This window comes from Mugil cephalus, chromosome 3 (assembly GCF_022458985.1).
Source record: "Mugil cephalus isolate CIBA_MC_2020 chromosome 3, CIBA_Mcephalus_1.1, whole genome shotgun sequence".
NCBI lineage: Eukaryota > Metazoa > Chordata > Actinopteri > Mugiliformes > Mugilidae > Mugil > Mugil cephalus.
This window is the reverse complement of record NC_061772.1, coordinates 17976964-17989800: the sequence shown is the minus strand read 5'-3', so window position 1 is coordinate 17989800 and position 12837 is coordinate 17976964. Positions and strand designations below refer to the sequence as shown.

The 12837-nt window shown below is 40.8% G+C and overlaps 1 protein-coding gene across 3 annotated transcripts in view; it reads left to right on the top strand.

Annotated features, from left to right (window-relative positions):
• LOC125005883 (myocyte-specific enhancer factor 2A-like) overlaps positions 1-12837 on the top strand; it is a 43307-nt gene that overhangs the window by 29072 nt on the left and 1398 nt on the right. For 2 of the 3 annotated variants that reach the window (XM_047581525.1, XM_047581526.1), the window contains 6 exons: positions 4401-4535; positions 4919-5111; positions 5621-5674; positions 6350-6510; positions 9822-9945; positions 11836-11938. In XM_047581525.1, the coding sequence (XP_047437481.1) occupies positions 4401-4535; positions 4919-5111; positions 5621-5674; positions 6350-6510; positions 9822-9945; positions 11836-11938 (770 nt within the window). The remainder of the gene's footprint in view (positions 1-4400; positions 4536-4918; positions 5112-5620; positions 5675-6349; positions 6511-9821; positions 9946-11835; positions 11939-12837) is intronic. The other variant, XM_047581527.1, reaches the window with a different exon arrangement.

Genomic DNA, 12837 nt, shown 5'->3' with positions numbered 1-12837 from the left:
CCTCAGGAGATCCACTAAAGCCTGCTTTGACATTTGAGATGATAGGAGACATGCAGTCAATTCAGATCCACTAGCAGACGCTTTAAGATAGTCCTCGGTGCCCAGACATGATGTAGTGGTTTAAAGCAGAGCCCGTGGAGACGCATATATCCTGTGGATCTTGTACCAAATCCTTTGAGACCCTCCTCTCCTGAGTCCCCTCATAACGTCCACCGTTGGCTTACTAAAGAAAATAAACCTTTTTCTTAGGAGGCTATAGTTGAAGAAGGACTTTAAAGCTTCATTACCATGCTGTGGGACATTTAAAGACACACATAAAACCCTGTGATATGTAATGGCTGTCTTCCCTCTCCTTTTGTTATAAGGTCAAGCAGAGTACACAACTGAATGATTGTAAACTGATTCCTAAACTTTCCATCTGCCATAGTTTGGCTCACGTCTTCTCAGTTATTAATAACGACTGCTGACTCACTGTGTCATTGCCGGAAAGGTGTACTTGGAGTCGTGTCAGCATGTACGTATATACTCTATGTATAAACTGTATAATTAGGAAGTACTTGGCTCGCAGTGCGTATACCTGCACATGACAGGTATTTTGAACGGCATAATTGCAATCAGACAGTTGTGGCTGAATGGGCGTTAGTGAGATCATCTGGTCCAAATTAGCTGCTAAATAGCGGCTCTGTGCCTCAGTTTATTTTTACATGATGGACGTGAGATTTTAGCCCTTCAGCAGAGATTAATATCTAAACACAATTTCTGACCTCCCCTGTGCACACAGAAATATTCTGCTGTTCTTTCACGTGATCCTGCGTAAGAGGTTATCCATCACAGTAATACTCTGCATTAAGCTTGTTTTCATAAAGCAGATATGTGTCTTCAAGGGCGGGGCCTTAGCTCCTAATGCAAGAAATAGACTATTAATGTCTAATTCATAGGTGTTCAACAGGGCGTCTGAGGGGGCATTTATATATGTATATATATTTAATTTTCCCCCACATACCTAAATTTCTTTAAATACATAACATTTTAGCAAAGAGATAACTAGAGACAGAAGATTTTTTAGTCAACCTTACTGTTGCACATGTTTGAAATTAAAAAAAAAAAATTATATTTGTATCTGTGTATTATTTGAACTTAATATTGAATGCAAAATTATAATAATGTATATTTATAAAAAGAACTAGGCAGAGTTCAATACAGAACACATATAGTAGGCAGGTCGTCCCTACTTAACCTCTCTAACTACTCACCAGGCATCTGATTCACTGTAACATATTTGCAGGTGTTCTGCACATTTAGGTGAATTTTCCATTGTCTTTTGTCTTTTGCCTTTTGTGTGTCAGTTCTACATTTTATGTAATTTACTAAAAAGTAATTTTGTCTAATAACAAAGCATGCACCTTACGATATTTAGACAACATTTCAAACAAAAGGTCCAAATATTAAAAAGATTAATGCCAAGGATAGGTTAAGTTTGCCCTGAACTAAACAGCAACAAGGCTTTTTAGATTGTTGTTTGGCGTTTACTGGGGTCTGAAAACAAGCAAACCTTCGACTGAACGGGGACTGAGCGCGCGCCTTCGTGAGCGGTCACCGGTTGTGAAAGTGGAGTTTCAGGCCTGTGGTGAAAATAGACGTGCAAGCGTGTGTTTAAAGCTCGGAGTAACTGCTTGTGTCTGGGAATGCAGAGGCCATGTGGTGGACAGACAGTCAGCTGGCTGGCGTGCTGGCCTGTCAGTCTGTCCTTTTCACGCTATGATGTGTAATGTAATGAGGAGCAGGAGAGATGAGATGATGGATACCAGGCAGATGATGTCATCCTCGTGGCTCGCATGATGTTGGTATGATTTAATTTTTTTTCTTCTACCCAAGTCCAGGTGCTCTAAATGAACATCCATCAATTCGTCCGTCCGTATTCTAAAACGATTATCTAAACCTGCTCTTTCTAAACCTGCTGACTCTGCCAATTATGTGCTCAGCTTCGGTTTATTTACAGTGGGAGTAAATGTTTTCAACATAATGCATCACACATGTTGAATTAAAGTATTTCAAATTGTTCCTCGTGTATTTATGTGTTATGTGTATTCCACTCATCGAGTTGTAGTATCTTTTAGCTCATTGTTTTAGCGTTACCACACAAAGCTTATCTTATTAACCTTATTCCACAACACAATAATTATCAACAACTACAAAAGCTCTCAAGACTGAGAACCCGATGCCAGGGTTGAAAATGTGCCCATAAACTGTGTCTCCCGTTTTTCACGCAAACTGGATGAAAATGTCACAGCTCTGATTAAACAGAATGAGTCTGTTTCAACCACTGACTGTACATACGATGGACAAACCCATCGTGACGTCACCCTTTGGAGTCTGAACCTCAAAATGAAGCCCAAAGTGGGCGGGGCACGCAGTCACCATGTTGGATGTGCTTTGCTCCGCCCATGAGTTGTGTGGGGGTGGAGCTAAAGCCTCCTGGACGTCGAGACCCGCCCACCCAACTCTCACTCACAGCGTGAACGCCCATAATTATGCAGAATTTTAAACCTTAATAAAACATAAACAAATGAGTTAGAAAAAAACACATCATGAATAGTGAAAAAAACTATTGAGACCTAAATAGATTTTTGCACCAGGCTGTAAACAAAGCTTTTAAACATGGAGCTTGTTCCTTTTGGAGTCAGTCAGTGAACTACAGTTTTTTTGCTCTTCCTTATGGGCTTCATCTGTCAGACCTGGAGGCTGCCACCTGTTTTCAACAAGAGTTAGAAATTATGAAACCATAAACCCATGTTCATGCAGATGTAGAGATATTATAATGGGAAGTGGCAAAGGTTTTTTTTCTTTAAAATATATCTAATCCACTGTGGTTTGAGGTTCCACTTATATCTACTATTACCTAAATCTAATTATTAAGCATTTTAAATATCCCAGAAATCTGTTAATATTAATCACACAATAAGCATAATAATAATAGTAATAATAAACAATGTTTATGCTGATTCTTACCTTAAAAGATTTAATTTTTTATTCAAAGCCAAATTTTCCTGACCAGACCTGCCTTCCTGAGGTGCTGTAGATATTTGTCTAAGCTGTGCCACCCCCAGTAATACGACCCTCTGCGGGCAGAGGAGTTTGTGCTAATGAATCTAATTTGACGGCTTATCCTCCGCGGTGCTCAGGGATACATTAACGGCCGACTCTTTGCCCAGCCGAACCCAAAAGTCGTTTCAGGCTCTCTAAAATATTTGCTTACTCCAGTACATTGTGTTTAAAAGGCTTTTGTGAGTATATATATGATTAAATTTGTTATGTATGTGGAGCTGTGTCCCTCTAGGGGAAGGCTTCCCTCAACATCAGCACGACCAGCTCTTAGTCTGTCACATGGCTTCAGACCTCATTAAGTCAAACAAACTGTACAGAGACTCAAGAGTCTGTGTGGGCAGATGATATCTGGCTCATATTCAAAATCACATTAGTAACTTAAGGAGAATAATCAGGTATGTGTTTCTTAAGAGCACTTGACAGTTTACCTTATTCAGACTCATGCTAATTGTCTTTCATATGTGCAGATATAATCTCTGTTTTATTTTTTATGTGTAGCCGATCTGAAAGTCTGAAAATCTGAATCAAACAGATGTTTCACAGGGTTTAAATGAAGCCTGACGTGCTGTATCGGCTAATGCTGTGCTGCAGCGTTTTGTTTTATGAATTCTGAGGGACACCCCGGTAATTAAATACATAAATTAATTAAACCAACATCTCAACGGTAAAAAAAGGATTCTCCTGTAAATAGTCAGATAGAAACAGCTGGTGTATCACCTTGCCTGCGAAGTCGATGGTGATATTCCTCTTAATGGAAAAAAACAACAACACATGGGTGGATAAGGAGGCTAACACCAGCAACCGCAACCAACACATTCTACTAAAGGTGTTTTAGGACAAGAAAGTGAACCCACCAGGATTTAAATGTAAATATGACCATAATGGGAGGGAAGTAACTGTGTACTCTGAGCATTCTGAGACTCAAATCTGGTTTCTAGTGTTCAGTCAGTGGTTCGTTGTCCTTCTCGCTCATCCACCACACAACACGCGGGAAGAAACCAGATCTACGCGCATCCTGTTTTTGACAGTACGCCAGCTTGAATTATTAATGTCACTTGCTCAAACTAATCACAAAAATGCTCGCTCATTTTACCCCCTTTTTTTGTTTGGAGAGTTCATGTACAATTAAACAGGATGTAAACGAGTTTACCAACACGCTAGCTAGCTTACGCCCTTGTTGTGGAGGTCAGCTTACAGGCTTGTGCCAAACAACAGGTGGAATTACTTTTTGGTTGTTTTACCGACACATGACCAATTTCAATCTCTTTCCTTCCTTTCCATTATTTCACACACAGGCCCTGAATAAGAAGGAGCACAGAGGCTGTGACAGCCCCGATGGGGAGGCTTCCTACACCCTCACCCCCAACACTGAGGAGAAATATAAGAAGATTAATGAGGAGTTTGACAATATGATGAAGACTCATAAAATTGTAAGTCGTGTTCTGATTTGGTGTTTTTCATCAGCTCCCATATTCCTCAAATACAGTTACAGTACTCGTTGCGTACGTCCAGTAGGGGCTGAACAGAGGTCACAGCTTAATATATTTAGACATTTGTTCAGGGACTGTGACTCACCGGTTTCTCCCACCCACGTTTTCTCTGTAGGGGCTTTACCTGAAACCCCTTTACTCATGTATCGGTTTCCCCGCCGGTCTTATAACCTGTGTATTTTAATTAACTGAATCTTTATGTTCCCACTGCACAAAATAAGGGTTTAATGCCAATGTAGAGATAACATATTAGACTGATTGCAGTGTGACAAGTTGTCTGGATGTAGATCAAGCACATATTCATTGTATTTTTCCGTCCCCAGTCCACAGTCCATCCACAGCAGCACTTCATGCATGCAGCACCAGGTAGCATGGCATACGGCCCCGCAGGGGGGGCCACCTCCCAGGCTCTAGCCGCAGCCACGGCGGCTCTGGCTGATAGCGGGATACTGTCCTCACCTCACACGCACCTCCACAGAAACCCTCCACAGAGACCTCCCAGCACTGGAAACACAGGTAGGTGTGCTGGGTGTGCATTGCCTTAATGTTCTAGGGAAAGGCGATGGGATTTTTCCATTTGTCTTTGGTAAGTAAAACTGCTCGCCGGGCTGAAAGTACCAACATTAAGAACGTTGTGCGCGGATTTTGGGATGGATGGACCTGCTGTCCAAACAAACAGCAACAGTGTTCAAATTAAACCGACGCAGCAGTGTTTTTGAGAAGCAGGAGAAAAAGCATAAATAATCATCAAGTTCTTATCTATGATGATGCTTTGTATATCTATAAGTAGTGTGTGTTCTTGCTTGTACTTGACAAAAGGCAATTTGGCTACGTTCAACGTTCGAAGGAACGTGGGAAAAAGGACGAGCTGCTGGCAGTGGTGCCATTTAAAATATTTCTAATAAAGTAAAAACACAGAAAGGACGCACAAACCAGAGCTGAATGTACGGCGTACGCTTAAATGATTAATGAACATACACTAAAAGCTCCTAACAAACAGCGCATGTGTGTGTGCTCATGCTCAGGTGGCCTGCAGGGAGGTTCTGATTTGACTCAGCAAAATGGATCTGGACCAGCTGGTATGTACCTTACAGCAGACAGTATACAAAAACACCTCCCTACACCTTTTTTTTTTTTTTTTTTTTTTTTTGAGAGATTACATACGCAGATCAGCCACAACATTATGACCACCAACGGGAGAAATAAATAACATTCGCCATCTTGTGACAACACAACGTCCTACTGGGAAACTTGCATTCGTGTGCATTCATGTCACCACCCACCTACACCAGACCCCATAGCGATGACACTCCTCGATGGTAGCAGCCATCCCCAGCAGGACGCAGCCCGACACAGGCACCACACACACACAAAAACGGTCCGACTCAACTCCTGTCCTCTTCGTGCTTTCCTTCTCAGAAACACTGCCATTACGTAACGTCAAGAGAGAGATAAGATCAATTATTCATTATTATCTCCTGTATAATATATAGCTGTACTTTCTCCATTCTGCATTCAGAGCTTAGCGGTGGACAGGTTGAATTAAGGGAGCGGGGAACGTAGCACTATAATACACCACTCTGTTGTCAAGCACCAGATATTTCATAAAAAGAAAATCTCCCCTGCAAAGTATTTACTTTTTACAGTGATGAGACACACACACACACACACACACACACACACACACACACTGCACAGTCAGTCCTTGTGTTGGAAGTTTCCTCACCATGACATTTGCGCACGCCTGTGTGCAGTGAACGGGTTTGTGGGTTCACCTGGTGGAAGCAGCTTGGGGAAGATCATAGCAGCGAAATCTCCTCCGCCCCATCCACATCCTGGGAACAGCCTCCCCGCCAGCCGCAAGACAGACCTGCGTGTGGTCATCCCTCACTCCAAAGGGATGATGCAAACACTGGTAAGACTCTGTTTGGTTTGAAAATTTGTGATTTCAACAAATTCCCTCGCAAAAGATAAATAATGATGATTTATACTCGAAGCTGCAGATGTTGATTTCGGGACCGTATGGAGCGCTGGTAAAGTCCATGACGGACAGCGGAATTAGAAATTGTTCTCTAGCATCTCAAGGACATCTATGTAAACACGTTGACTTTCGGGGCCTGCGTCCTATTAAGAACAACAACAGTACATGATGTTTTCCGAGCCTGAGGGATGCTGGGCTCAGACGTGGACATGGGTAAATAAATAAAGCATCTTCTCAGAACAATTGTTGAGACACAGTCTGGAGCAGAGGCCTGGTCTTTCTGCAGATGGTTCATGGTCCATCGCTGCTCCTTTAAAGTTGAGAAGACTTCCAATTCAGTACTGGCACAAATAACGGCAGAAAATCCACGGCTAGTTTAGAAAAGCATTTAATTCACTGAAAATGTTGACAGCGCCACAGCCACGAAACCACACAGACAGACGCTTCTAATAATCGTTGCACCAGATTTAATGAGGACGCTTATAAAGAGAAATGATGTCTTAACGTTTTGGAACCGAACTGGCTTTTCATACAATAAGACTGATGATGTTTTGAGTGGGCTGCCAACTCGTATGCTTCATTGGAAATGGGGAATCTTGAGTTTGATTTAAACCCAGTAAGACGAGGTTCAAATAATATCGAATTACCTTCTTGTCACGTCTCAGATTGTGGCGCAAATACTCAAAGTCTAAAACTAAGAAACTGCACAGTACAAGAAGTTCCAGTGATTAGCTGCATGAAATCCAACTCATGGTTCACGGTTGAGGTCATGGTTTGGTAAAGTGACTCCGAGGACTGAGACTGTTTCTCTTTCTTCAGCTTCTACGTCCAGCAGCTGGGCTCGGTCATTGAAGTTATTGATTTGGCCTCAGCTCTCCTACTGTTGCCCTTTCCCTCCCACGCGGGGCTCAAACATGATGTAACGGTTGGCGAACAAAGAAAACTGAGACTTTTTTTTTCTCGGTCTATTTCATGGTGACCAGGCCGCTGCATTACTCTGCTGGCTGAGGCATACAGGGGATTTTAACAGGTTTTCTGTTGAACAGTAGTTTTAGTAGCCAGGTTTACATGGAGACTTTTTTCTCATTGCGAGTGAAGGTTTCAGGACAGCTGTTTACATGTGAGGTGATCTATTCCGATCTGATGTTTTAAATGTACCTCTACTTTTAATCGAGCCGTTTTACAGACGCGTTACATGTGCAGATCGATGAAACCTTCACGTGACTGATCAAAGATGGAGGTCTCCCGTCTAGTCGGCTCAGTAGTTGCTATTGTCTTCACACTTTTAGTGTTGTAGCTTGATTTGGAAAGGTTGTGCGGTCGTATCGAGCCTTTTAGTAGCCGGTCTTCAAGGTTTTTCAGCGGTTCAGAATTTGTTCCACCCTTCGGTCTATCTCGGCTTCAATTAGTTTTTGATGGACCTTTTTAAACAGTTTAATATTTTTATATATATTTTTTCTGCCGTCTAAGCGTGCGATAAGGTCTAGTTCTTTCAGAGTTGTTATTAAAAACAGATCAGTTGAGGAAACGTCACTCGAACGTCACTGCATATTTACGTCAAGGCCGAGCGTGCACAGGCAGATCAGAGCCTGACTTCATTCCAATTCACCGATCGGTCGATCGGTTCGGGAAAGGGAATAGTCTACCCCTGTGAAACCTAATTTTGGGCCCGTTTATTCCGATTGAGGTGTTCATATGGAGCATTTTCATACGGTTTGGGCTTCTAAACCGATTGTAATCAGAATATCAGAAGTGTTTCACAAAAGGAACCAGTTCTAGGTAAATGTGAGTAGGTGTTGAGACATTCTCAGAACGGATTACATAACGCATTGTGGTAAAAAAGAAAATTAAGACTTATTGGCATTAGTCTTTAATGAAATACTATCCAATCCAATTTATTTACAAAGCATACTTCCAAATACACACCAATGTGTTGTACAGTAAAACAGACACAGTTTAAATATCATGAAAACGTTAAAAAAACATAAATACTAATATGACTACATTTCCGGTGAAGTCAACACCCACTTGAGACATTCAGTGTCATCATTTTATTATTTTTGAAGCGGTTGTTGGTGATGGCTTTTGCAGCTTGAAGAGGGACCGAGCCGCTCAGATGCTCTGCATGCCTTCTTGTCTCTGCTTTTTCATTCACTGTAGTAAAAGATGCTGCGGTCTGGATGGAAACATCTTGGTTGGATCATTTTGAAACTGCTTCTTCACTTCCTCATCTAAGCATGTGTGTACATGTGTGCTCTCATGTGTGTGTTTGTGCAAACAAAGATAGCCTCTTATGATTCAGCAAAGCAGTTTACATCCAGAACTGAGCAGGCGAGAAATTCTTCTGACAAGCGAGGGAAACAGGAAGGAAACGTCACGGTGTTCCAAGGAATGACATGTCCGTGTCGGTTTCAGACGTGTATTGATTCATCAGCCCACTGTTTGAGTGTGTGTGTGCTTGTGTGTGTGTGTGTGTGTGTGTGTGTGTGTGTGTGTGTGTGTGTGTGTGTGTGTGTGTGTGTGCAGTCGTAAATGACCTCGGTCTATGTGATATCACTGCTGATTTTGTCATGTTATTCTGAGAGGAATATTTTAAAACTTTTAAGTTATAAAGTTTAAATTAACTTAAGACATGTACTCATTAGAAATGAATTGACTTACTGCTGGAGATGTTGCAGTGGGTTGGATTAATTATGGTATTATTACCAGTTAAAATGAATCTAATCTCAGCACATATCTGAAGCTGGTAATTTAGAGCATAGATTTATACTAGAACTTTTTTTTTTTAACTGTGTGGTGACTTTGCAATAAAATGGAATTACAGGGGATTTTGAAACTAACCGCAGTCACTGTGGGTGGATTGATTGCTGGTAGACTTCTGTCATACAAAACACTGAGTTTTCCTGACAAGTTCAGGTGCGCTCTTTGGGAACTGGGTGCATTATGGGGAATGAAAAAAAAATATGTAAATGATGATTTCTATTATGAATATTTATAATAAGTTTAACTTTTTATTAAAAATGAAACGGTCTTGCCTCCTGTTGAAAGAACCTGTGCAGAAAGTTTGCTTATACTGACATCATGTGGTTAAAATAGAGCATTGCAGGTCCAGCTAAAAGCATCAGTATAACTGCAGTTTACGCAGAGGAAAGCAATAAATGCAGAGATGACTTTTTGAATAAACTTGACTATTTATTTATTTGTTTGTTTGTTTGTTTGTTTGTTTGTTTGTTTGTTTGTTTCAGAGCAACCAGAGGCTGAGCAGCAGTCAGTCCAGTCAGCCTCTCTCCACACCAGTCGTCTCCATCACGACACCCAGTCTGCATCAGAGTGTGGTCTACTCCAGCATCGGCTCTGCATACAACAATGGTACCTGATCGTCTCTAGTGTTTGTGCTGTGTTCTCTCGTTGTTAACAGAAAGGCACAGAAAGTTTGTCTTATATGATTTAATGGTTGGCTGCAAAAGGAAAATGGCACAAAAAAAATTCACAAGGTTATAAAACAAAAACTGTGAGTACCAGAGCCTTCTAGGTGTTTCCCCGGGTTGCGTGTAATGCAACATGGCCTTCGTGGTCAGAGCCGACCGGTTAGTGTGTGACGCATGGCTCGTCATACACCAACATGCGTTCACTACATTACAGTGCTACATGATGCCTCCTTGAAAAATATGCAACTCAGGATTTGCTATTTACAAAACAGAGCGGTACTTTCTGCTGACATGGCGAAGGAATATTCGACAAGGGGAAAAAAAGCTGTTTTTCCAAAGAAAATGAGAAGAAGACAGATTGAAGTTGGCAGCATAGCCGTTGATCAGATGAAACAAAAATAGATGTTCTCGGGCCAGATGCAGACAAGCGTGTGTGGTGTGGACCTGGCTGGGAACACCACAGAGACTGTGTGGTGACGACTGTGAAACATGGAGGAGGGAGTGTACCGACATGAATCAGCACGAGAACAGAATGTGTAGCAGGGATGACATTTACAGATGCACTCTCAATTCAAGTTTGAATCCCCCCCAAAATTGAGTAAAAGGAGCACATCCAGCCTCAAGAAGCTCTTAAGAGAGGTACTTGATCCAAAACACACTGCAGCAGCCACACAGTAATTAGAGAAGAACAAAGCTGTGAGGAGTGCGTACACAATGTCCCCTGAGTCGAAACCAACAGAAAATCTTTTTCATTAATTCCTGTTAAAGTGGAAAACAGCGTAACACGTCGCCCTCAGCAAAAAGCCACTAACATCTCTACAGTTTTGTGCATTTATACTAAGCCGTATCCAAAAATTTAATGAAACAAACTCTCTCTGTGTTGTGTTGTATATAAAAAACAAACCAGTGTTATATTGCAGTATTGCTATATACCAGAATTTGCTATGTGCTATAGATACACTGTATAATGACAGTGGGATGTCTTTTTTTTATCAGGTTTATGGACAATGTGCACATACATTAAACAGTGTCAAAGACATGAGTAGATGTGTGCATCAGACTTAACAGAAATGCTGTTATGAAATTTACATCTGTAAATAAAAATACAAAACAACATCCAACACAGACCCACAGGAACATAAAAACGCACAAACACAGCAAGACAATGTGCTCCTAATGTACTGTGTGAAGTAAAAAAGTGCCTAGTAATTTCAGATCCACATTCAATATCAACGGTGGTAAATCAGAAATTACAGGGTATATTTAAATAGTATTTAAATATTAGCATTAATCATTTATATTAATGAGGTCTTTGTCACCTCCTATTATGGTCATTTCTCAGGAACAGCAATGATGTTCCTGGTTCAGTTTAATTATCTAAAAGTGTCAGGAACAAAGCAAATCCCAAAAAACATAGTTTATATCTCATTATTGACTTAATTAATAACTAATTCATTAATAACATTTTTAATTTATATATGTATTACTTACTGAAAACCTACATATAAAAGACAATAGTTTTACTTGACATTCATTTTTTGTTTTTTTATTATTATTTTTTCATATTGACCCGCTGACTTGAATACTTTTTTTTTCTTTTTTAATCCAAGTCATCTCAGTTACATCTAGAAGAGCTTCTGTACATTATGATGACAAAAATGACTGATGGCAGTATAGTTACAGGTGTCACTCTCAATGGGAGCAAAGTTCCACGGTAGTTTCTCAGAACTTTAAAGTGAAGTTGGATCCAGAAAGGCTGATACTGACTGAGTGTATCGTTCTAATGCCTTTTGAGTGACATCGTGCTACATGTCACCTCTCTCTTCGTCAGATTACTCCCTGAGCAGCGCCGACCTGTCAGGCTTCAGCTCTGCTGCAGGCCCCTCTCTGAGCTCTATGTCAGCATGGGAGCAACACCAGCTGAGCTCCTTGGGGTAAGTACCTCACACAGTTAGCCTTTCTCTCTTCATGACTCACGCTTCACTGTTTGTTCACGCAGTTTGGTTTGTGAACGTAGTTTATTCGGGTTAGGGTAGAAACCATTTGACGCCTCAGACTAATATTGTGTCTTGGTAGTGAAGAGAGCTGCTGATTACTTGATTATAAAACTGGACAGGACGTATCCTGAGAGGGTCAATCGAGGTCTTGACGTCGTTGTCAGTGGTGAGAGGCAACAGGTCAACCATTTGCATCCATAGAGCCAATTTAGACTCACCAAAAATGCTGTGGGAGAAAACCCACCCAGCACAGGCAAAGAGGGAACAACCAGTGGAAAGAAATGTCCTAGACGTCTGGAAGTCCAAACCCTGAACCGTCTGGCAAAACCACGGCACCACTGTGCTGCTTGCACCTTTTGTCTAGTTTAGTCTGAGTGCTTTACAGATGATGATAAAAAAAAAGAACGTAAAGCCACCTGAGAGGAAATGCGCAGGAGAAATGGTGAAAATCATGTTAAAAAACATCAAACTGTTTTACCTGGAAGTAGAAACATAATCAATGAGAAGGAACAGAGCGTTTAAAAATATGGATACAACACAAATAAACTGTTTTAACAATTACTGGTAATTAAATAAAATGACTATTTTGCCATAAAACCCTCGAATCGAGATCCAGACAAACAAGGTGGAATTCGAATGTTACTAGTTTTAAAACCATTTACATTTACTTTCATAATACAAGTAAATGTCTTATGAGCAACATATACCAGAATTAAATAAAGTAAAAATGTAACTACATTCTGTTTATATAAATATTCCTGTATTGACGTGCAAATAGCTTTTTTATTACAATTACTTTTCTTTAGCTGATTAATGCACATTTGGGTGGTTTAACT